The sequence below is a fragment of the Esox lucius genome, chromosome 13, assembly GCF_011004845.1.
Source record: "Esox lucius isolate fEsoLuc1 chromosome 13, fEsoLuc1.pri, whole genome shotgun sequence".
NCBI classification, from domain to species: domain Eukaryota; kingdom Metazoa; phylum Chordata; class Actinopteri; order Esociformes; family Esocidae; genus Esox; species Esox lucius.
In genome coordinates, this window is record NC_047581.1 from 22,907,142 (window position 1) to 22,931,005 (window position 23,864).

General features: G+C 39.1%; 1 protein-coding gene across 7 annotated transcripts in view; it reads right to left on the reverse strand.

Moving 5' to 3' along the window:
• galnt9 (polypeptide N-acetylgalactosaminyltransferase 9) overlaps positions 1 to 23,864 on the reverse strand; it is a 99,092-nt gene that overhangs the window by 49,142 nt on the left and 26,086 nt on the right. For 6 of the 7 annotated variants that reach the window (XM_010876649.4, XM_020052195.2, XM_020052194.2 and 3 more), the window contains 2 exons: positions 18,247 to 18,413; positions 9,836 to 10,010 (listed from right to left, as the gene is read on the reverse strand). In XM_010876649.4, the coding sequence (XP_010874951.1) occupies positions 9,836 to 10,010; positions 18,247 to 18,413 (342 nt within the window). Of the gene's footprint in view, positions 1 to 9,835; positions 10,011 to 18,246; positions 18,414 to 23,864 lie in introns of those variants that run through there. The other variant, XM_010876648.4, reaches the window with a different exon arrangement.

The window sequence follows — 23,864 nt, forward strand, 5'->3', positions numbered from 1 at the left end:
ACACTGAAACAAGACCAGTCCATTGGGGAATTGGAAAGAAGATATTTTTCACATTTTGAAGGCCACAAGGTCTAAAGAGGCAGTGCTACTAAAGATAAGACTTGTAGTAATAACTGAGCTCATAACATTCATTAAAAAGAAAAAAAATATTCATGAAAGATTTGTCATAAAATTAATTGTTTCACACAAAGTAACTATTAGCTACTCTGTATAACAAATGTGTGATGCTCTTTACAGTATTATTTTCCTTTTTGGAAAACAAGTGTTTTCCCAATCTGTTGAAGAGAACATCCTTATTAAATCATGTCAAATATATTTAACATTCCAGCAGAATGCAAATTATCCCATCCAAACCGTTTGAGAGCTCCTTTGAGATAAAAATGGTAAGAAGTCATATTGTTCTTTGTTCTTTCATTTTTCCTATTTTCCAATCCCTGACCTAAATCTGAAGCCTAGGAAATCTGTGGTTGTCAGCTGTGCATTTAATCACAGCCATACAGTCAACATTCAACACCCACAGCCTCTTATCTCACCAATACACTCAGCAGGCACACATACTGTATGCAGAAACACATGCATGCACACACAGAAACACACAAAGTGCTCACATGGACTAATCATTAATAACCTGAGATTAAAAGAGCGCAGAATATATAATAATAAATAATATACATTTACCTGAAGCTGCTTTCCATGTGACCTCAAAGTTCAATAGGCACAGCTTTTTATTAGAAGCCACATAATAGATAAACAATTACAAATGGAAACAGAACAGTGGCATTGTTTTTAACACAGAAGAAAGCAAAAAAGATTAAACAAAAAAAGAGGGAAAAGTACAGATGTCACAAAACATAAAAAGCAAAGCCATGGTAAACTTGAGATTTGTTACACATGGGAGAAGTGTCAGAAAATGTTCCATGGAGTTTAGCCTTCAAGTGTAAACAATCAAATATCTGAAATTGACATTTTCTAGCATTTACTGAGCAGCTACAAAGGTATTCCAACCTATTCTCCTACCAATCTAAGCCCAGACCTTCCTCCTATTTTGCTTTAAAATACTCTATATGATGATTTGACAAACATCATATAGACCGGAAACACAGTGCCCTCCAGAAATACTGGTACCCTTGTTAAAGAGAAACACTAAACAACTGTTGCTGGGTATCAGCTTGATCCAACACAAACTAATTAAATCTAACCTTTAAGGTAAGTAAAATTGTTCAAAGAAAATTCTTCATCAAGAAATACATACAGTGGATATAAAAAGTCGACGCAACCCTGTTAAAATGCCAGGTTCTTGTGATGTAAAAAAAATTAGACAAAGACAAATCATATCAGAACTTTTTCCACTTTCAATGTGACCTATAAAGTGAACAATTCAATTCAATAACAAACTGAAATCTTTGAGGGGGAAAAATTAAAAACTCACAATAACCTGGTTGCATAAGTGTGCATACCCTTAAACTAATACTTTGTTGAAGCACCTTTTGATTTTGTCACATCCTGGCTGTGCCCCTAGCCATCTCTGCGCTGGGCTCAGGGCATAGCCAGGACAGGACAGGTGGTGGCCTCTGGCCACCTCTAATGTGCACAGCCCTCTTCAGATCACCACACAGATGTTCAATTGGATTCAGGTCTGGGCTCTGGCTGGGCCATTCATAAATGTTAATCTTCTTCTGGTGAAGCCATGCTTTTATGGATTTGGATGTGTGCTTTGGGTCGTTGTCGTGCTGAAAGGTGAACTTCCTCTTCATCTTCAGCTTTCTAATGGACGCCTGAAGGTTTTGTGCCAAAATTCCCTGGTATTTGGAACTGTTCATAATTCCCTCCACCCTGACTGAGGCCTTGGTTCCAGCTGAACAAAAACAGCCCCAAAGCAAGATGCTGCCACCACCATGCTTCACTGTGGGTATGGCATGCCAAACATACCTTTTGGAATTATGACCAAAAGGTTCAACCTTGGTTTCTTCAGACCATAACACATTTTCCCACATGCTTCTGGGGGACTTGACGTTTGTTTTGTTTTTCTTTATACCACATAGCCCATTCATATGAAGAATATGGGAGATTGTTGTCACATGTAGCACACAGCCAGTACTTGCCAGAAATTCCTGCAGTTCCTTTAATGTTGTTGTAGGCCTCTTGGAAGGCTCTCTGTCCAGTTTTCTTCTCGTCTTTTCATCAATTTTGGAGGGAAATCCAGGATGTCTCTGTTGTGACATATTTTCTCCACTGTTTTCCATGGTATATCTAATACCTTAGAAATTATTTTGTACCCTTCTCCTGACTGATATCTTTCAACAATAAGATCCCTCTGATGCTTTGGAAGCTCTCTGTGGACCATGGCTTTTGCTCTGAGATGCAACTAAGAAAATGTCAGGAAAACCCTACTAGAACAGCTGAACTTTATTTGTAATTAATCACAGTCACTTTAAATTATGGTAGGTGTGTAATTACTTCTATTTAACATGAGTTTGAATGTGACTGGTTAATTCTGAACACAGCCACATCCCCAGTAATAAGAGGGTGTGTATATAAGAGGGTTATTGTAAGGTTTTTATTTTCATTTTACCCCCTCGAAGATTTCAGTTTGTTTTTCAATTGAATTATTCACATTATAGGTCACATTAAAAGTGGAAAGAGTTCTGACATGATTTCTCTTTGTCTCATTCTTTTACATCACAAAAACCTGGCATTTCTATAGATAAAGTTAAAACCACTGAGTACCAAGATAAAACCACTGAGTCTTCTATAATGTTTGATGAAATAGTATAATAGAAATTGGGTTCGGCCACCATTCATCCATGCAGAATCTTAAAAAGTTCTTTGTCCTCACTTGAGGACCCTCCTCTTCAGCTCACTCCACAATATTCATTGGGTTTAAAGTCAGGGGACTGCAATGGCCATTGAAAAAGCCTAATTCTGTGGTCAGTAAGCACATATTAGTTAGAATCAAGAGAAATAATTTGGAAACAGTGACAACTCACTTTTAGCAATCTAATAGCTACAGACCAAGTTTGGTCTAAAATCTCTCGTTACTTGACATGGTCCATGATGCCATTAATCATAACTAACTTAGGGCCTTTGAAGGACAAAAGCTGCAAAAACATTGCATATCCACCACTTGAGTCAGCAATCTTATTTAATGCATGTCCATCACATCATTATTATTATTTTTCATATAACCCTGTTCCAATTAAAGTTCTAATGACATTTAGCTATCTACAGGTCCTGGGGTTATTTGTCAAGACATCTAAATGGAGGTGGTGTATAACTGTAGTTTTGGAGACCTGATGAAGTTTTAACCAACATCTGTAATGATCCAATTGTGATCCTTGAAGAATTATTTACTTCTCAAATCAGCACTGTGCTGTGTGGAATGGGAGCAGATTGAGGAGGTCTGCTGAGATGGTCTTGAGAAAGGAGGAGCACTGAGAGGGTTTTCAGATATCCCAGGGGTCAAATCCTGCTTGTGGATTAGCCCAGGGGTGCCGCAGAGTCTGATGCAAGTTTGGGCACTAAGTGCTTATTGAAAATGGTTGTCTTTACTTGTTGCACTCCAGCAAATCCTTGTAGCAGCTTGAGCACCTGTGCACTGAATCAAAGTTGAATAACAGAAAATGAGTTCTCTCCAGCATGTTAGGATTTTGGTATATACATTTTGGTTTAGCATGCAGCATTGTAAGCACCAGAATAGAGGTACTTTGGAGGACACATATCTTGACTGTCTCGAATCAACTGTAAGGTACTGGAATGAAGGGGAACTTTAATCAGGAATTGGATATCATAAAATTGAGGAGAACATCGAGAAGGGAGGAGGAATGGTGTCTATGGGTCAGACTGTTGTGCAAGCAAACTCAATATTTGCAAGATTGTGCCTGAAAAGAGCGGGGAAAAGAGGTTAATGCATAGACCAGTTTGGGACCATAGGACCCTCACACAGCAATAGGATTTCATCAACCTTTTTAAATTGGTTGATAAAGTAATCCACAGAGAAGGAAAATGGGAGTGCAGAAGGTCGAGGCTTGAGGAGAAGGTGGCAAAGAGTTACCTAGAGATTGAGCATAAGCTGAGTGACAAAAAGTGGCCTAGGCAGCAGCAGACAGAAGTTAGCATGGAGGTAGTGAACAGAAGATCCATCCAGATGTTTTTCTTCCATCCTTTTCTGCTGAGCTGCCCGCAGCCATGTTCCAAAAGAGTACAGTATTTAGCCAAAGAGAAGAAGTGAAGGGCAGAGCCAGTTGGGGGAGGGGGGAAGGACAGTTTCATTGAATGTGGAGAAGGAGGAAAGAAGAAAAGCAGACTCAGGAGACAAAAGGAAGAAGGGATTAGCAGATGATAGGATGGAAGACATGAGAATAGTAGGGTGGAAGTGACCTTGACAGCATGGATTCAAGAGAGGGCATGGACAGGTGAGCCAAGAGCCTTGAAAGGCAGCACAGGCCAAGATAAAGTTGGCCTCTTTGACTACAGATCAGCATTTCCAAACACTGCCAGAGACCTATAATTCACATGGGTTGTAGGTAAAATCCGTGGGTAGAAAATAATTTATTTTGTAATAATGATAAAGCAAGATACGAGAGAGTGGCTCTATTTCTTTCCTTGAAAAACTCTGCACATAAACTCAGCAGAACTGGCCTTGTTTTTTGACAACAGTCTTTTGGGAGACATTACCACCGAAGTTGACAAGAATGCCGCTAACAGCTGCTACTGAAAGATCAGTGGAGGCTTCAGTTTTGTAAACCACTTGTACAAAACAAGCATTGTAAGGGATGTTGAGAGATCACAGTATCCCATGTTTTAACCATCAATACTTTTAATTATGTGCTAGAAAGATAAAATTATTATACTATGACCGAAATTGTGCATTGTTTGCAGCAAGGACACCTAATAATACATTTATGATTTTCAATTGTTGTGTTTTGTTTTTCAAGGAAAACCTGATTAGAACAAAACTTTGTAATCCATCCAAGACAGATTTTTTTAATTTGGCAAACATAAACTCATGTAAAGGAAATGCACAGCTGCTGTGCCGAAGAAATAGCTGCATACCATCAAAAGGAAAGGTGAAATGCATTTGTGTTTGTGTATAAGGCTGGATGTAAACCAAAGTAAAACAAATTCTTACAGATCTTTGAATGTAAAACAGGAGCGAAAACATCAGAAACAATGAGGGTAGATCACATGGAGGTGAAATGAGGGTGAAAACCACTTCCCTTATTGAACAGAAGCAGATGGGGAAACAGATGAGTGAACCACCAGGGTATCAATTATCACCACCCACTCCCCCATGTAGCTGGCTTGCAGAGACAGCCTGCAGGTTTGGAGTGTCAATTAAGTTCTTCCTGAAAGCCCTCATGGACGGGGTTCAAGATACATTAGAAACTCCACCTGGACGTTGAAGAATTGGCGGTGATTAAAAGTGCATTCCAGCATTTTTGGTAACTCACTGTAAAAGTGGCTTTGTTGAGCAAAAAGGGTCCCCAAAATTGTGTACCTTGTCATGTATGTTGCTGATATGTGCCCCATGTCACAACCACTCAATTTCAAACTTGGAATTTCATGGCTAAATGATGTATCGTAGTTATTCTACTTATAGATTATGCACATATAAACAATATTTTAAAGGAGCCTCTAATGTTTAACATTTTGTCTTGTTTACTAGTATTTACTAATCGCTAGATGCCAGCTCTGAGCCAATCTGAAAATGGGGGAAGAAATCACTTGTAAAAGTCAGAAAGAAGAGGGGATTTCTTGTGACCAAGCACCTACAGTGGATATAAAAAGTCTACACACCCCTGTGGAAATGCCAGGTTTTTGTGATGTAAAAGAATGAGACAAAGATAAATCATGTCAGAACTTTTTCCACTTTTAAAGTGAACTATAATGTGAACAATTCAATTGAAAAACAAACTGAAATCTTTGAGGGGTAAAATGACAAATATAAAACTTACAAAAACCTGGCTGCGTAGGTGTGCACACCCTCTTATAACTGGGGATGTGGCTGTGATTAACCAATCAAATTCAAACTCATATTAAATAGAAGTAATTACACACCTGCCATCATTTAAAGTGACTGTGATTAATCACAAATAAAGTTCAGCAGTTTCCTGACATTTTCTGAGTTGCATCTCAGAGCAAAAGCCATGGAGAGCTTCCAAAGCATCAGAGGGATCTCATTGTTGAAAGATATCAGTCAGGAAAAGGGTACAAAATAATTTCCAAAGCATTAGATATACCATGGAAAACAGTGAAGACAGTCATCATCAAGTGGAGAAAATATGTCACAACAGAGACATTACCAAGAACTGGACGTCCCTCCAAAATTGATGAAAGGACGAGAAGAAAACTGGTCAGGGAGGCTTCCAAGAGGCCTACAGCAACATTAAAGGAACTGCAGGAATTTCTGGCAAGTAATGGCTGTGTGCTACATGTGACAACAATCTCCCGTATTCTTCATATGAATGGGCTATGGGGTAGGGTGGCAAGACGGAAGCCTTTTCTTACAAAGAAAAACATCCAAGCCCGGCTGAAGTTTGCAAAAACAAACATCAAGTCCCCCAAAAGCACGTGGGAAAATGTGTAATGGTCTGATGAAACCAAGGTTGGCGCAAAAACAACACTGCACATCACCCAAAGAAAACCATACCCACAGTGAAGCATGGTGGTGGCAGCATCATGCTCTGGGGCTTTTCTTCAGCTGAAATTGGGGCCTTAGTCAGGGTGGAGGGAATTATGAACAATTCCAAATACCAGGAAATTTTGCCTCAAAACCTTCAGGCGTCCGTTAGAAAGCTGAAGATGAAGAGGAAGTTCACCTTTCAGCATGACAATGACCCAAAGCATACATCCAAATCCACAAAAGCATGGCTTCACCAGAAGAAGATTAACGTTTTGGAATGGCACAGCCAGAGCCCAGACTTGGGGTGATCTGAAGAGGGCTTTTGCAAAGAAGAGTGGGCAAATAATGCCACATCAAGATGTGCCATGCTAATAGACTCCTACCCAAAAAAACTGAGTACTGTAATAAAATCAAAAGGTGCTTCAACAAAGTATTTGTAGTTGTTTAAGGGTGTTCACACTTATGCAAACAGGTTATTGTGAGTTTTTATTTTTTATTTTTCCCCCTCAAAAATGTCAGTTTGTTTTTCAGTTGAATTGTTCATGTTATAGGTCACGATAAAGGTGGAAAAAGTTCTAACATGATTTATCTTTGTCTCATTCTTTTACATCTCAAGAACCTGGCATTTTCACAGGGGTGTGTAGACTTTTAGTATCCACTGTATATATGACAGAGCCTTTAAATATCCTCCGAAAGAGCAGGTTACTTTTTTGTTATTCAAAAAACACCTGGAGTGTGTCTAAAATATATATGCATATTACCTTTTTTTCTCTAAAAATTACACTAGATTCAAAGATGGCCTTGGCCGTTTCAGCTTTAATGCTGTGTTGATCGTTGTGTATTCATAACTAAGAAGAAGGTCAAGAGGTTTGGCCACACCACGTACAACCCCATTTCGAAAACAAATTGTAAAATGTAAAGAAAAAAAGAATGCAATAATGTGAAAATCATTTAAACTCAATATTAAAAAGAAAATAGTACAAAGACAACATATCAAATGTTGAAACGGAGAAATGTTATTGTTCCTTGAAAAATATTGCCCACTTTGAAGATGATGCCAGCAACATAAAAAAAAAGCCTGGACAGAGGCAATAAAAGACTGGAAAATAAAAAACCTAGAACATCTCACAACTAATTAGGTTATTGGCAACAGGTCAGTAACATAATTGGGTATAAAAAGAGCATCCCAGAGAGGATGAGTTTTTCAGAAGTAAAGATTGGGAGGGGTTCACCACTTCACCATAGTGAAAGACCACGCAAACAAATAGTGCAACAATTTAAGAATAATGTTTCTCAATGCAAGGGACAAGACCGAAAATAATTTTTGGTTTGCCCTGATCTTCAGGGCCTCCGGTGGAACTGCATTAAAAACAAATACGATACTGTAGTGGACATCACTGCATAGGCTCAGGAACACTTCCAAAAATCATTGTCTTTGAACACACTTTGTCGCTTCATTCACATATACAAGTAAAAACTCTACCATGCAACGAAGTAATATAAACAAGATCCAGAACCAACACCTCCTTCTCTGAGCCCCAGCTCAAATATGGACTGAGGCAAATTGGAAAATGGTCCTATGGTCTAACAAATCAAAATTTGAAATTCATTTTCGGAATCATGGATGTTGTGTCCTCCGGACTAGAGAGAAGAGGGACCATCCGGCATGCTATCAGTGCACAATTCAAAAGCCAGCATCCATGATGGTATGGGAGTGCATTAGTGCACATGGCATGGGTGACTTGCACATCTGTGAAGGCTGAACAATACAGGGTTTTGAGCAACATATGCTGACATCTAGACAACGTCTTTTTCAGGGAAGGCCTTGCTTTTTTCAGCAAGGGAATGCCAAACCCCATTCTGCATGCATCACCACAGCATGGCTTCGTAGTAAAAGAGTCTGGGTGCTAAACCGGCCTGCCTGCAGTCCAGACCTGTCACCCATTGAAAACATCTGTCTCATTATGAAATGACAAATATGACAAAGGAGTCCCCTGTTGAACAACTGAAATCCAAGCAGGAATGGGAATACATTTCACTTTCAAAACTGCAGCAATTGGTCTCCTCAGTTCCCAAATGCTTACAGAGTGTTGTTAAAAGAAGAGGTGATGCAACACACTGGTAAACAAGCCCCTGTCCCAACTTTTTTGAAACGTGTAGCTAGTATCAAATTCAAAATTGCCATGTATTTTTCCCAAAACAATAACATTTCTCATAAAGTATTTTTATGATTTTTTAATGATTTGCACGGGACACATTATTTGCAAATCATTGAATTCTGTTCCTATTTGCATTTTATGCAGCGTCCAAAAAAATTTGGAAACGGGGTTATAATATTTATTGGCCAACCTCCAGATTCCTAAGACCCTATTACCAACACAGGAGTGCATTTAATACTTTTGAAAAAGATATATAATCACACATTTCATTGAAATGATAAGTTACGATAGAGTACAAATATTTGTTGTTTTCCTTTCCTGTTCTTCTGATGTTAGAGCTACAAACCAATGGTAGTATCATGTTATGTTAAATGTCTGAGCTACAGCCAGGAAGGCAGCAAAACAATTTATTACCTATCTTTGGTTCCAGCTTTTCCTAGATTTCCCAAGAAGACAGCAAACACACTCTCTCATGAAAACCATGACATAATGACAGGTTCAAATTAAGTGCCAATTACAATAGCTTGAGCGACTTGTTTGTTGTTAAGCATAAGTGTCCACAAAACATTGGATTGAGACTCCCTTAAGTAATTTCCATCATGCCTTTAAGACTAGTCAGAAGCCTGAGGTGGATGGGAACCTTGTGGAAAACACACATTTTAATCTGTTCTCTTTTATATATTCTCCATCCACAATTTAAAAGTGTCTTTGGCTTATGAACAGTACAGTACTGGACAGCTAAGATCATTGAAACCCAAACAGTGTATTATCTATTGGTCATCCCTCATAGTTCAGGAGTGATGAGCTGGAACCTAAGGGAAAGCTTATTAAAGGTTCTAACTAATTCAAAATGGGGGTCATATCCCTGAATGTGCTGCGTCAGTAAGAATTCCTTGCACCGTAAGCACTGTTTAGCTGACGCTTGATAAAAATCCTTAAGGTGTCATCCACATATTTCATCGATGATTATGCAGGACTACAACCCTTGCAGTCTATCATGAACCCCAAGAGGTAAAGGAGAATGTACTGTATAAAGATGAAGTACAGTTCATACCAGGCAGTGTTGAACTCAACATGGGCATCAAAGAAGCCCACAACAGGGGCGGTAGCAGCATTCCAGCCGTGTAACCTGGCTCGGATCAGGCCCTCCCTCTTACTGTTACGAACAATCTTTACCAGGCCTGGGTAACGCTTGTTCACATATTGGTCCAGGTTGAACTTCAGCTCCACTGGAAAGACAAGAGAAAGAGAATCAGTTCAACTAGAAAAAGTATTGACTGACAAAATATATAGCTTGCAGAATGTGTTCAATGTGGAAAATTTGTTTGAAAAAAAATTGGTTATGAACAACATGCAACACAGATCAGCCACCTGATTATCCAAAAAGAAATAAAAATGGAGTGACCAACTACAAGATAGATAATCATTTTAATATTGTAAAAACCTTCCCCTCTTTCTTTCATTCTCTCCCTCAAATGCTCATCCCTTTTCCAAGGGATGAGCATGGCTTTCTTTCTGTGTTGCTGTCGTCCCTGGATTGGAAATCTTTGAGGTAAAGCAATTCCACAAATGGCCCGACTGACTGGGCTTATGTAATAGCTGTATGGTGCAGATGACTGAAGTTCTCCACCCAGGTTACTGACTGCTCTACTTCGTATGGAGGAGGGAGAATAATAACGGCAGGGCACTTGGTGCACAACGCTTCATAGATGGATCCTTCTCAGCACATGCAGTGGGGAGGACAAGTATTTGATACACTGCCGATTTTGCAGGTTTTCCCAATCCCAAAGCACGTAAAAGTCTGTCATTTTTATCATAGGTACTCTTCAACTGTGAGAGACGGAATCTAAAACAAAAATCCAGAAAATCACATTGTATGATTTTTAAGTAATTCATTTGCATTTTATTGCATGACGTATTTGATACATCAGAAAAGCGGAACTTAATATTTGGTACAGAAACCTTTGTTTGCAATTACAGAGATCATACGTTTCCTGTAGTTCTTGACCAGGTTCGCACACACTGCGGCAGGGATGTTGGCCCACTCCTCCATACAGACCTTCTCCAGATCCTTCAGGTTTTGGGGCTTGTCATGCTGGAAGACCGGGCCACGACCGATCATCAATGCACTTACTGAGGGAAGGAGGTTGTTGTATCTCAGAATACATGGCCCAATCCATCATCCCCTCAATATGGTGCAGTCGTCCTGTCCCCTTTGCAGAAAAGCATCCCCAAAGAATGATGTTTCCACCTCCATGCTTCACGGTTGGGATGGTGTTCTTGGGGTTGTACTCATCTTTCTTTTTCCTCCAAACACGGCGAGTGGGGTTTTGACCAAAAAGCTCTATTTTTGTCTCATCAGACCACATGACCTTCTCCCATTCCTCTTCTGGATCATCCAGATGGTCATTGGCAAACTTCAGACGGGCCTGGACATGCGCTGGACTGAGCAGGGGGACCTTGCGTGCGCTGCAGGATTTTAATCCATGACGGCGTAGTGTGTTACTAATGCTTTTCTGTGGTCCCAGCTCTCTTCAGGTCATTGACCAGGTCCTGCCGTGTAGTTCTGGGCGGATCCCTCACCTTCCTCATGATCATTGATGCCCCACAAGTTGAGATTCTGCTTGGAGCCCCAGACCGAGGGAGATTGACCGTCATCTTGAACTTCTTCCATTTTCTAATAATTGCGGCAACAGTTGTTGCCTTCTCACCAAGCTGCTTGCCTATTGTCCTGTAGCCCATCCCAGCCTTGTGCATGTCTACAATTTTATCCCTGATGTACTTACACAGCTCTCTGGTCTTGGCCATTGTGGAGCGGTTGGAGTCTGTTTGATTGAGTGTGTGGACAGGTGTCTTTTATACAAGTAACGAGTTCAAACAGGTGCAGTTAATGCAGGTAATGAGTGGAGAACAGGAGGGCTTCTTAAAGGCAAACTAAAAGGTCTGTGATAACCGGGATTCTAACTTGTTGGTAGGTGATCAAATACTTATGTCATGCAATAAAATGCAAATTAATTATTTAAAAATCATACAATTTGATTTTCTGGATTTTTGTTTTAGATTCCGTCTCTCACAGTTGAAGTGTACCTATAATAAAAATTGCAGACCTCTACATCATTTCTAAGTAGGAAAACCTGCTAAATCGGCAGTGTATCAAATACTTGTTTTCCCCACTGCTGAAAGACTATTCAGTTTGAGGCACTAAGCAACCAGCCCAATATGATCAAGGTAACCAATCAGTAGGCCAAAATGTATTTCCCTGATCATGTGAACTGATTAGGAAAAACTGAGCTATAATGACTAAACTCAGTGACCTGACCTCTACACTGTAATAAAAAAATAAATCTCTTGGTCAGGTCACATACTGTAGTCAGGAAAAACTGACCCTATCAATAAGTACTGAGGCTTTCGTGTAGGTCTTTGTGCCTGCCTGTTGGCCTACATTTTGTGTAAAATGATCGCTGTTCATCTGTACCAGAATGCATTGGAAGCTGTGTGCTCTGGCTACAATGCTGCAGCTAAAATATGATGAAACCCAACAGAGTGCAATGATGGCATTTTTCTTTTTATTTTTTTTTGGGGGGGGGGGTTATAGGTTCCCCTCTGCTGCTCAGCAAACAAATACAAATTTGGGATGCATCCACAGCACTTGAGAATTATGGAACAAGGAATATGTTTTAAAGGAATTGACAGTGCAACAGAGCAAAAAATAAATAACTATCCATCATAGTGTAATATGGAATGAACACATTGCATTGTATAGGGAGCCAGGGTGATTTTGGGAAGTCGTCAGCTCTGTTTGGTTTTCTTGCTGTGTTACCCGACATTTGTAATGTAAGGTGGTGAGAACACATATACACTACCATTCAAAAGTTTGGGGTCGCTTAGAAATGACCTTGTTTTTAAAAGAAAAGCAATTTTTTGGTCCATTAAAATAACATCACATTGATCAGCAATACAATGTAGACAATATTCATTATAAATAAAAACAGCACAAACTAGCCCAAACGGGAATAGAAAGAGGAGTGGGAGGCCCCTGTGCACAACTGAGCAAGAGGGCAAATACATTAGACTGTCTAGTTTGCGGAACCGCTTTCTGACCGGTGAGTATTTGTAATTGTAATTGTTTTTTTACTGAAAAAAATCCTAAAGGTGCGGCTTTAAGGAGTCAAATGGCTTGGTAACATGTGTTGGTGATATTGGGATGGGAGAAAATAAGGTAAAACATAAAAGAATAAATGATACAATGACAATGGGGTTCAAATCTTCTGGACATGGATTTGGCAAGGTATCGGTTCTTCAGTGATGTCGGTCTATGCTGAAGCGATTGCATCACACAGTTGTTGCAGATTATGTCAGTACATTCAGGCTGCTGGAAGTATACACGTGATGAAGTGTAGAATGCAGCCAGGAAGGGTTGCACCCGGTCAGCAACATAATGTTCAAGTATTTCTGGTGTTCAAACCTTGATAAATTAGTATCAAGGGAGCTAACCCGTGCCAGTAAGAAATTCCCCACCCCATTACACAACTGCCACAAGCATGTGTGTTTTAGTACGGGTTCATGGATCCATCTTACTCACGCCAAATCATAACTCTGCCTTTAGCATGATACAACAAGAACAGCAATTAGTCGGAGCTGGGATGCTTTTCTACTCAGTTGACTGGTGGTGATGATCACGTGCCTTCGGGAGCCGCTTCTTATTTTCAATGGACATGAATGGTACCTGTGAGGTCATTTGCCGCAATCCATCACAAGGGTTGATAAGTTGTGCATTCTGAGAAGCTGTTCTACCCACTACTATTGTGATGTGCCATTTCTGTTTTTGGCCCACCTGTAAAATGTTGCATGTTTCTTGCAATTCTTCCTCAACATCACCTATTAACAAGATGTTTCACCTACAGGACTGTAGCTGGCTGGATATTTTTTGTTTGTTGCACCATTCTCTGTAAACCCTTGACAATGTAGGGCATGGAAACCTCTACAGGGTAGGCATTCCTGAGACACTGATTCATACGCCTGGCCTTGATGATCAAACCACAAGTCATTTAGGTCAATTGTTTTGCCAATTCTAATGTTCCAGTGAACAGTAATTTAATGTCAATGTCTTTAGGAGCAATCATTTTAAGAAACTGGCCACTCCATAGGAAAAATCTAATTTAAAGAGAAATATATTTTATAATCCATAACTTCCAGAGATCCCTCAGTGGAACTTCAATATGCCTATATGTTCAACATTATAAAGAAAATTGTGCCTATTCAAAGTTTATTCCTATACAGTTGGGCTCAAAAGTTTGCATACCCTGGGAGAATTGGTAATATATGTACCATTTGTAAGGAATACATGAGTGAGCAGGCAAAACATGTATTTTATTTCTTATGGGATTCATATTGAACTGTAGGTCGTAACAGAATGGCACAATCATAAAACAAAACCTAGCAACAAGGGGAAAAAATTAACTGACCCCTGCTCAAAAGTCTGCATACTGTACCCTTAGTTCTTAATACTGTGTATTGCCCCCTTTAGCGTCAATGACAGCATGAAGTCCTTTGTAACAGTCTATGAGGCCCTGACTTCTTGCAGGTGGTATAGCTGCCCATTTGTCTTGGCAAAATGCCTCCAGGTCATGCAAAGTCTTTGGTCGTCTTGCATGAACTGCATGTTTGAGATCTCCCCAGAGTGGCTCGATGATACTAAGGTCAGGAGACTGTGATGGCCACTCCAGAACCTTCATATTTTTCTACTGTAACCACTGGAGGGTCAACGTGGCTTTGTGCTTAGGGTCATTGTCGTGTTGGAAAATCCAAGAGTTTCCCATTAATTGCCATTTTCACCTGTGTGTGTCACCTTGAGTGTCTGTAACAAGGCCAAATATTCAAGGGTATGTAAACTTTTGATCAGGGCCATTTGGGTGATTTCTGTTATCATATTGATTTAAAAAGGAGCCTAACAACTGTGATAATAAATGGCTTCATATGATCACTATCTAAATGGCTTCATATGATCACAAAAAAGGTCATATTTTCAAAATCAATGCCAAAATGTCACAATTTCTGCCAGGGTATGCAAACTTATAAGCACAACTGTATATGATGCTTAATAGTAATAAAATAACAGAAAAAAACATTTGTCCACCCTGGGATCATTCCCAGTTGGTTCACTCCTGGTTGTGACAGGAAGCTCGAATCTGCAGTGCACATTTGGTCTCCTATCTTCAAGGGAGGCTATGTTTTGTCTCACTGTGCTCTAGTGACTCCTTGTGGTAGGTCATGCACCTACAAGCTGAATGAGTAATATGGGAAATACTTCAATACCTTGATTCTGGCTGACCTCTTGGCTAAGAAACCAGGGTATTTATTAGCAGCATTGCTTTGCAGTCCTTGTTTTGGGGAATGCATTATCCAATATTCAAAACTAACAAAAAGACAAGGTTAGGACTACACAAAGGAAATCATCAAATTGGAGGAACATTGGGTATCACTTGATTTGACAATAACATGGTAATGTTAATAAGCTTAAGAGCAAGCAACAATGCTTGAGTTGTACTCAACATCGGTTCAGATATTTTCATTATATGAACCATCATGTTTGACTTTACTTGCCATATTTGTGGCTTGGTATTCCAACAGGTTTAGTTAATATTGCACTTACAAAAACATGTGAGCTGCAACAATGAATGAGTGTTTAGGACAGATAATATACTGTTCCCAGCTTGCTAACCCCTATAAAGTTGAATATTAATTTTGCCCCCCTGCCCGGCCGTAACCCTCTAAGTGTGAGGAGCAACCCTGAAAATAAACCTCTCAGTCTCAGAAAACCAATGTCACTCTGTCGCAGCTAAAGGATATGTCACAATGACAAGACAAACATCTTAGTCCCTGTGTGTGATTAATTATGCACCCAGCCAGCGTCTGTGCTGTACCTCTAGCCGTTTCTCAAAACCTCAGTCAAATGAGAGTGGACAGGCATTGCCGGTGAGAAAAGGTCAAGTAGCCAAGTCTGCATGTTAATAGTGTATTCGCACTTGAGGGAACAGCTTATACATCTGCACAAATTAACATCACCAATCACTACCAATAAACAATGGGGTGTGGACTGGTGAGGTAAGGAGTAGGTGGGGTGGTATTTTGCTGCAGCTACCATTTGTGCCTACCTCGTTTGATTTAAATGGTTGCCTATTTAGGAGCCTCTGTGGGGAAGTGGGCATGTGCCAATGTTGACTCTTCCTTGGCCTTATTTCAGGGTGTTATTTATGCGCCTCCCTTCTGCACCAGCCTGGGGGACACAGGGACTAAGCCCAGCTCCAAGCTCAAGTGATGAAGGGCCAAGTGTCAGTTGGAATCTAGTTCATTTTTCCCCTCCTCAGAAAAAGACAAGGTGCCAGCGGTCGGGCTGAGCAGGTTCGGCCGCCACAGGCTTTGCAGGTGTGGGAAGCAACCAGAACCCCAAACAGCCCAAATCATTTGAGACTGCACAGGCAGAGGCAGATCCTCCTCTCATTCTTTCTGTATATTTTTAAACTAACAGAGTTCAAGAGCACCCCACCCTCAAGTGTTCTCTATCTACTTGCACTGGTAAATTCCTTTTATCCAAAAACACATAAACATATATACACACGCACAAAGTTAATGTCCTCATAAGTATAGAAAAAACATCTCTATCCTCGGGGGTAAAAAGAAAGTTATTTTCATTCAAAATCCGATTTTCCCTATCCTAATTCCTAACCCAAATTCTACCACAAACCTTAATTGTAATTTCTCCCTTTGTGTTTTTAGGGATACACAGACAACCCCATTTATTGATAAATGTAACCCAGTTCAACTAATTTTCAACAAACAGGTTTTTCTTTGAAACCATTCATGCAATTAAAATGAACAGAAATATCATTTTCTAATGCAATTTCTAATGTTAGTACACCATACCTTTACCATCACATCAAAATACTAAAATTTAAATCAGGTGGACAAAAAACTGCAAATTTCGGGGAAATCATTAGTGAGTAACTTGGGAGGGCCCAGTCTTACATAAACATTAAAAACTGTCTGGTTTGGTCTAACCATATGGGTGTGTGGTAACACAATATACCATGACCAAAAGACCTATCCAAGGCTGCCAGAAGAATACCAGGTTCAAAAGGTGATAAGAAGAAACTAATATATACTGCAGTGTATTACCATAGTCCAGCACAGACACATTTTGCCCAAACAATTTCCTTTCTATGTGGAGATGACAAGCATGCTTTATTTCTGTAAGGACACCCAATTCTGATCCGCAATTTTTTTACCAACTCAGTAATGTGGGTATTAAAGTACAGCTTATTACCCAGCCAAATACCCACATTCCTGGACCACTCCTGGACCGAATTGTCCAGTGTAGTTATATTACCATTATCCGCACCTACGGCTTCACATCGAGAGAACACCATATAATTGGTTCTATTTGTATTTAAAACCAATTGAAGCTCTCTAAGAGAATTTTACAACAGTTGGAAATCCGAATGCAAGTGCAAAAATGCTTTAGAAGAGATGGAGCTGCTGTATACAATACTGTGTCATCAGTATTTTAAATCAAAATAACATTTTCTAACAGAATATATATTCTGGGCCCTTTACTGTTTGGTAAATACATACACATCTCCAGAAAAGAGACTACTGCACCTTTTTCTTTCCTTTCCAAAAAAGGAAAAAAGGAAGGTGTGAGAAACAGAAGGGCAAAAATAAAGAGACCACTGCAAACTGAAAGCTTCTGTTCCTCACTCAAAACCTTCCTTTTCAACTTTTTTGGAAAGGAAAGAAAAAGGTGCAGTAGTCTCTTAAATTTTTCCGGAGCTGCATATATATATATACACACACCAAACAGTACAGGCCACAGAATCGAACCGAGGAACTCCTTCATGAACTGCAATGAATTTGGATTCATAGCCATCTATCACAACAGTCCTATCACTGAGAAAGTTTTGAAACCCTAAGTGTCCATTTTCATTTCCAAGGAAGACAATCTTTCCATCAAGTGGTTAACACCATCAATGGCCTTGGCCTGGTCAATAAATAGAGCCACACAACTTAGTTTCCCATTTAAGGCCTTAAGGATACCATCTACAACCACCTTGGTCGCAGTAATAGTACTGTGCTTTGGTGTGAAACCCAATTGAAAGGTGTTTAATATGTTATTATCAGTTAAAAAACACTGCTGTATATATACTAGTGACTCCAAAATGTTAGCCAGACAGGACAGTTTAGTGAGGTTGATAATTATTAAGAATATTAGTTTCTCCACCTTTATGAAGTGGTGTATTAAAATGTATCAATACAGGGATTCTAGAAATTCAAATAAAATACAGAAAACAGGTCAGCTGACAAAAGCAACAGCACTGTGAGACATTGATATAAAAACAGCTTCAAAGAATAAAAGGGATAAACAGTTAGATGGTTAAACAAAAGAAGCATCCGGCGAAGAAGTCTTACCACTGTCACTGTTATCGTCCACCAGGATGATCTCCTTCAGAAGGTGTGCAGGGGTGTGGTTGACCACACTGTGAACAGACCGCAAGATGACCGACAAGGCCTCATTGACGAAGATAAACACCACTGAGATCTGAGGAAGGTCTTCTGGGTATGTTAACTGCTTACACCTGTAAAGTAATAAATCATATAGTTTTAGAGTTATGGAAAGCAATTCAAGATTTCACCAGTGAAACTGAGCTACCCTAATTGAAATAAACAGGGTCGTGTTTAAATGTTTTAATTATCGTCTGAACATCCACATTATACGGCAGACAATTATATATAAAAACAAAATGTATAAAGACAAATACAATTAATCCCACCCATACCTTTAACTGCTCAAGTCAAAGAAGATAGGTTGGTATGTGAAAACATTTAGAGAAAATTTATTTTAATTTATTAAATAGCTGCATTGTCAGAATAGAAGAGAGATTTTTTCAAATGTACAGACAATTTTTCCTCAGTATGTATAAAATAACAATTTAGTGTGAGAACCTCTTTGTTTTCCAAAATATCAGAATAATGTTTATTGCAGACATGAGATTGTAAGAAAAAAGGCTACAGTAAAGATGCCGTCCATGCCGAAGGATGCACGGTCCCCTGGGCCAGTCAGTCATTTTGTATGCCAGATGTCTATAACAGGATGCATCATTCACGCATGTTGAATTCTTTTTTTTAAACATTCTAGAGTAACTCATTTATCGAGTGTGTGTGCAACATTCTCGGTCAATGAGATCAGGATTTATAAACATGTCCCCGTTATAACGCCACCATGTGGTTAATATGAAAGCTCAACCATGAGTTTTGACAGTGTTTGCAACATTGGTTATGCTCAGTAAAAGGGTTTTGCTAACTCTACAGTAACATGAGTTTGCAAAATTTCAAAACAAATGTTGCTTCATAATAATATCAATTTCCTTGATAGATTTATATGCATTTAAGCGCTAGACTACTTAAATTCATAGACTTTGGTCAAACACAGTAAATGGAAGATGCATCCCTGTTCTGTCCATATCGAAGTATTAGTTGGAGGGAGAGGCAGATGAGGTGGAGAGATAAAGGCTGGGGATGAAACTAACACACAGGGCACCTTCTCTATCCTTCTTTCACTGCAGCCTCCACTGCCAGTCTCTCCCTATCCTCCCCATCTCCCTATTCTCTCTACAGTCCAGGAGTTGAACTGGAGAAAACACTCTTACTGCCACTGATTACACATCTCACACCAACGCCATGGTAACTGGAACTGTGGAGCAGAGATTCTAGTGATTGCAATCTGATTTCATGTTGCCGTTTTCAATGACCCAGTTAATGAAATGAATAGCACAAGACCACAGTTACGTTTTCTAATTTACACAAGCACAAAACCAGGCACCATACAGTAGCATTACATTTTTATGTGGGTCTTAGCCTGTTCAACTTTTTCATTTCCATTTCCTTAGACCCCTTTTCAGTAGAATAAAGCTTTCGAAGCATCTAAAGGTAAAGCTGTTCACACTTAAACAGATTCCTATGGCAACCATGACCCACAATCTTGTAAACCATCCCCCACCAGAATCCCAATTGTATTTTTCTTCTGCAATTCCTTCTGACTTCAAACTCGACTCTTCCCTTGCTTGTAATGCACAACAGTGCTATTTTGTCTAGAATTTCCTTACGGTTATCATAAACTGCGTAGCTGTTCTGCCTTATTCCGAGGCCTTTAACACAATTTAACATTCCCTAATCATTCACAGCATGTGTGAATTGGGCCTGGATCAGGTGTTTGAAAGTGATTTAGAAACTGATGACAAATTTTTTATGACGTCAAGTCAATTCCTTCAACACTGTCATGTTTTTAAATAATATTGGTCTACCCGTTAAAACCCATAAAATTAATCTGTATGCAGACAATACGGTTTTGTGATATTTTTTTGCCATTGCCACAACTGTACAGAAAGTAATTTTCTAAAACGTTTACTAAAGATGCATTTCTGACATTAAGTACACCAAATCTGACACATCTATAACAGTATTGTCGAGCTTCTGTTAAGGCACTTCACTAAGAGCTGTTCACAATGCAGTCTGACTGTAATTGGTTGCCCGGTAGGGGTCTTGCATGGTATGGGAATTGTTGATTCAAGTTAATAAAATGTATAAAACATTTGCTATTTTGACTCTATGACTTACAAAGATCTGAGTGGTCATGGCTAGAATGTTTTTATTATTCACCTTTAGTTAAACAGATTATCAGTTAAAAAACAATTATCATGTTCAATGCAACCTGGCCAAAAATATTGCATTCCAAGAGGACAATACACGGAACAATCCCATGGTGAGGCGTGGTCAAAAAAATATCAATATAATTTAATCAATTATAACTTACGCCAAAATGTACAGTAGTCTCTCTCCCTTTTTTGTCAATTAAAATCCCATTACTGTGAAACATTTAGTTCAGGCCACACACACAGTATACCTGCGAGGTCCAACAATACAAGAACATTTCATAAAATGAGAATATTGTGTAAAAATAAAAATACATCCGTAATTCAAATAAAAAAGTTACACCTTCAGATATTCTAAATTCATTACACATAAAATGAAATATTTCAAGTCTTTTTTGTTTCAAACTGGATGATTACGGGTTACAGCTCATGGAAATCCAAAATACAGTATCTCAAAATATTAGAATAAAAAGGTATAACACAGAAATGTCAACATGAGAAGAGCTCTAATGAGCTTTTTGAGATGCACCTGTAGATTACCTGAAACATTTTCCCCCCAAACCAAACTTTAACCCATAAACTAATCTCTTAACCCCTAACCCTAAAACACATTTTAAACACTAAACCAAATATAACCTTATTTGTTAGTGTTGACTGATCAAATATGCTCACTTCCATGGTTAACTCTCCTTATGAGGACTTAAGATACTCAGAAGTAAACTGAATAATGACCACACCTACAAAGCCTCTGGTGCATTTGTTTCGCTTCAGCACTGACTCAGTGGACAATTCTCACAATATTCAGTTGGTAGAGAGGACAGGATGCAGAAAAATGCTACGTTCCGTCTGGTGCACAGACACACACACACACACACTCCCTCCAAGACGACCTAGGCCCCACAACGCTGACTCACCGAGCACAGTATTTTCACATATGACTTTGTCCATCTCATGCTTTTCCTTGTCAGCAATTTATATGCTAGAACGCCAGGGCTTCCGGATATCTCACCAGATGAGCGTAAACTGCAGAGCATATGTTTTAGACTGCAGAGCGTATGTTTTAGTCAGTGATACACATTTACCTCAAAGGGTAATGACATCAACCTTATGTTGAGCACCTACTGTGCCCTCAGAAAGTATTCATGTTCTCCACATTTTGGTGTAATGGGTTTTATTTTATACTGATTAAATTTTTTGCCATCAATTTTATAACAAAACACACTGCATAACGACAAAATAAAACACATTTCTAGACTTGCACCAATTTATTGAAAATAAAAATGTGATTTCTTTATATTTTAGCATTTTAGCATTATTTAAACAGGCAAGTTGATTAAGAGCATTCATCTGAACTGCTGTCTTCGGGTCTCCTCATAGATGTTCATTATGTTTTGAAAGCTGATCTTTGCCCCTGCCTGAAGTCTAGTATGCTCTGTATCAGATGTATCAGAAGGACCTCTGTATTTTGCTCAGCTCAGCCTTCTTTCAGTCCTGACCAATCTCCCAGTCCCTGTTGCTGAGAAATGTCCCCATAGCATTATGCTCCCATCACTGTAGGGATGGTAACAGCCAGGTGACGAGCAGTAACTTCATTTCGCCCGATATGCGTTTTTCCTCATGATCTGAGAGTCCTTCAGGCAGCATGCCTTTTACTCAGGAGTGGCTTCCGTCTTGTTAGTCACCATTGGGTTCTTGGTCACCTCCATAACCAAGACCCCTTGTGCCCTTTTACAGTATTTAGTTTGGCCAAAAGCCAGCCCTATAGGAAGAGTCTTGATTGTTCCAAATACCTCCATTTCATTATCATGGAGCCCACATTGCTCATGGGAACTTTCAAGGATTTAAAGTGTTTTTTATAACCTTCCCCAGATATTCAGGCTAATTTTTAGTGATGTATAGTATACCGAATTGTCTGTGCTTTTTCAATACCAACACCTGAAATGATTCGGTACCAAAATGTTTGTGACATTCGGTACTTATGTCCAAACAATTTTTGTAAACTATGGAAACTTATGGAAATGACACAGAAAATTTGATTTTCATTATCAAAAATAATTTGTTCCATCAAAATAACATCAAACTGATCAGAAATACAGTGCAGACATTGTTAATGTTGGAAATGACTGATTTCCAATGGAATATATACATTAGCATAAAGAGGCCCATTATCAGCAACCATCAGTTTTCTAGTGGCACGTTGTGTTTGCTAATCCAAGTTTATCATTTTAAAAGGCTAACTTGATCATTAGAAAACCATTTTGTGATTTTGTTAGAACTGCTGAAAAAAGTTGTGCTGATTAAAAAAGTAATAAAGCGTATTTCGACTAGCTGAGTATCTGGAACATCATTATTTGTTGGTACTATTACTAACTCAAAGTGGCCAGAAACAAATAACTTTCCCCTGAAACTCATCAGTCTATTATAGTTCAGAGAAATGAAGGCTATTCTATGCAAGAAACTGCCTGGAAACTGAAGATCTCCTACAACGTTGTGTAGTACTTCCTTCACAGAAAAGCGCAAACTGGCTCTAACCAGAATAGAAAAAGTAGTAGGAGGCCCCGGTGTACAACTGAGCAAGAGGACAAATACATTAATGTCTAGTTTCAATGTCAACAGCAAAGAGGTGACTCCGGGATGCTGGCCTTATAGCCAGAGTTCTTCCTCTGTCCAGTATCTGTGTTCTTTTGCCTTTCTTAATATTTTCTTCTTATTGGGCAGTTTGAGATTGGGCTTTTTCTTTGCAACTTTGCCTAGATTCGTCTCTTCAATATTTTGTGGGAACTTTTAATGAAGCTGCCAGTTGAGGACCTGTGAGGACCTGACTTTTGCACTGGCATTTCTACCTATTTTCGTCTTCAACGTAAAATTGGGTAAAAACGCAGGCCTTTGAAAGTTTAATAATCCAGACACCTGTCATCTTCGGTCTGGACTACCAGAACTCACTGTAAGTAGGGCTTCCTAGTAATATGAACTTCCCATCCCTGACTTCAGGCAGTGCTCCAAACCTACATCCTAACCCAAGCCCTTTTTCTGCCACATCTAGTGACTTTGGCCATTCCACTCCCATTGCTATATAGAAAAAAATTCTGAATAAAACAGGTGTTACTTAAATCTATTTTTGAATGTTTTGAATAAATCTTCAAAGTAAAATGTATTAAATTATAAAGAATCATATTCTTCTCATCAGACTGCCTTTACATGCCGTTCCACTACACTAGTATTTCTTTTTCAAACTTCCTACAAAACATGCACAGTATATTACATGTTCCAAATAGGGCTGTTTTATTTTCCATGCTTTTCATGGTATTCCTGAATTCCATCCTTTGTTTTCCTCTGCAAATTAGTTTTTTACATTGTTGTAGATCTTATACTGCCTCT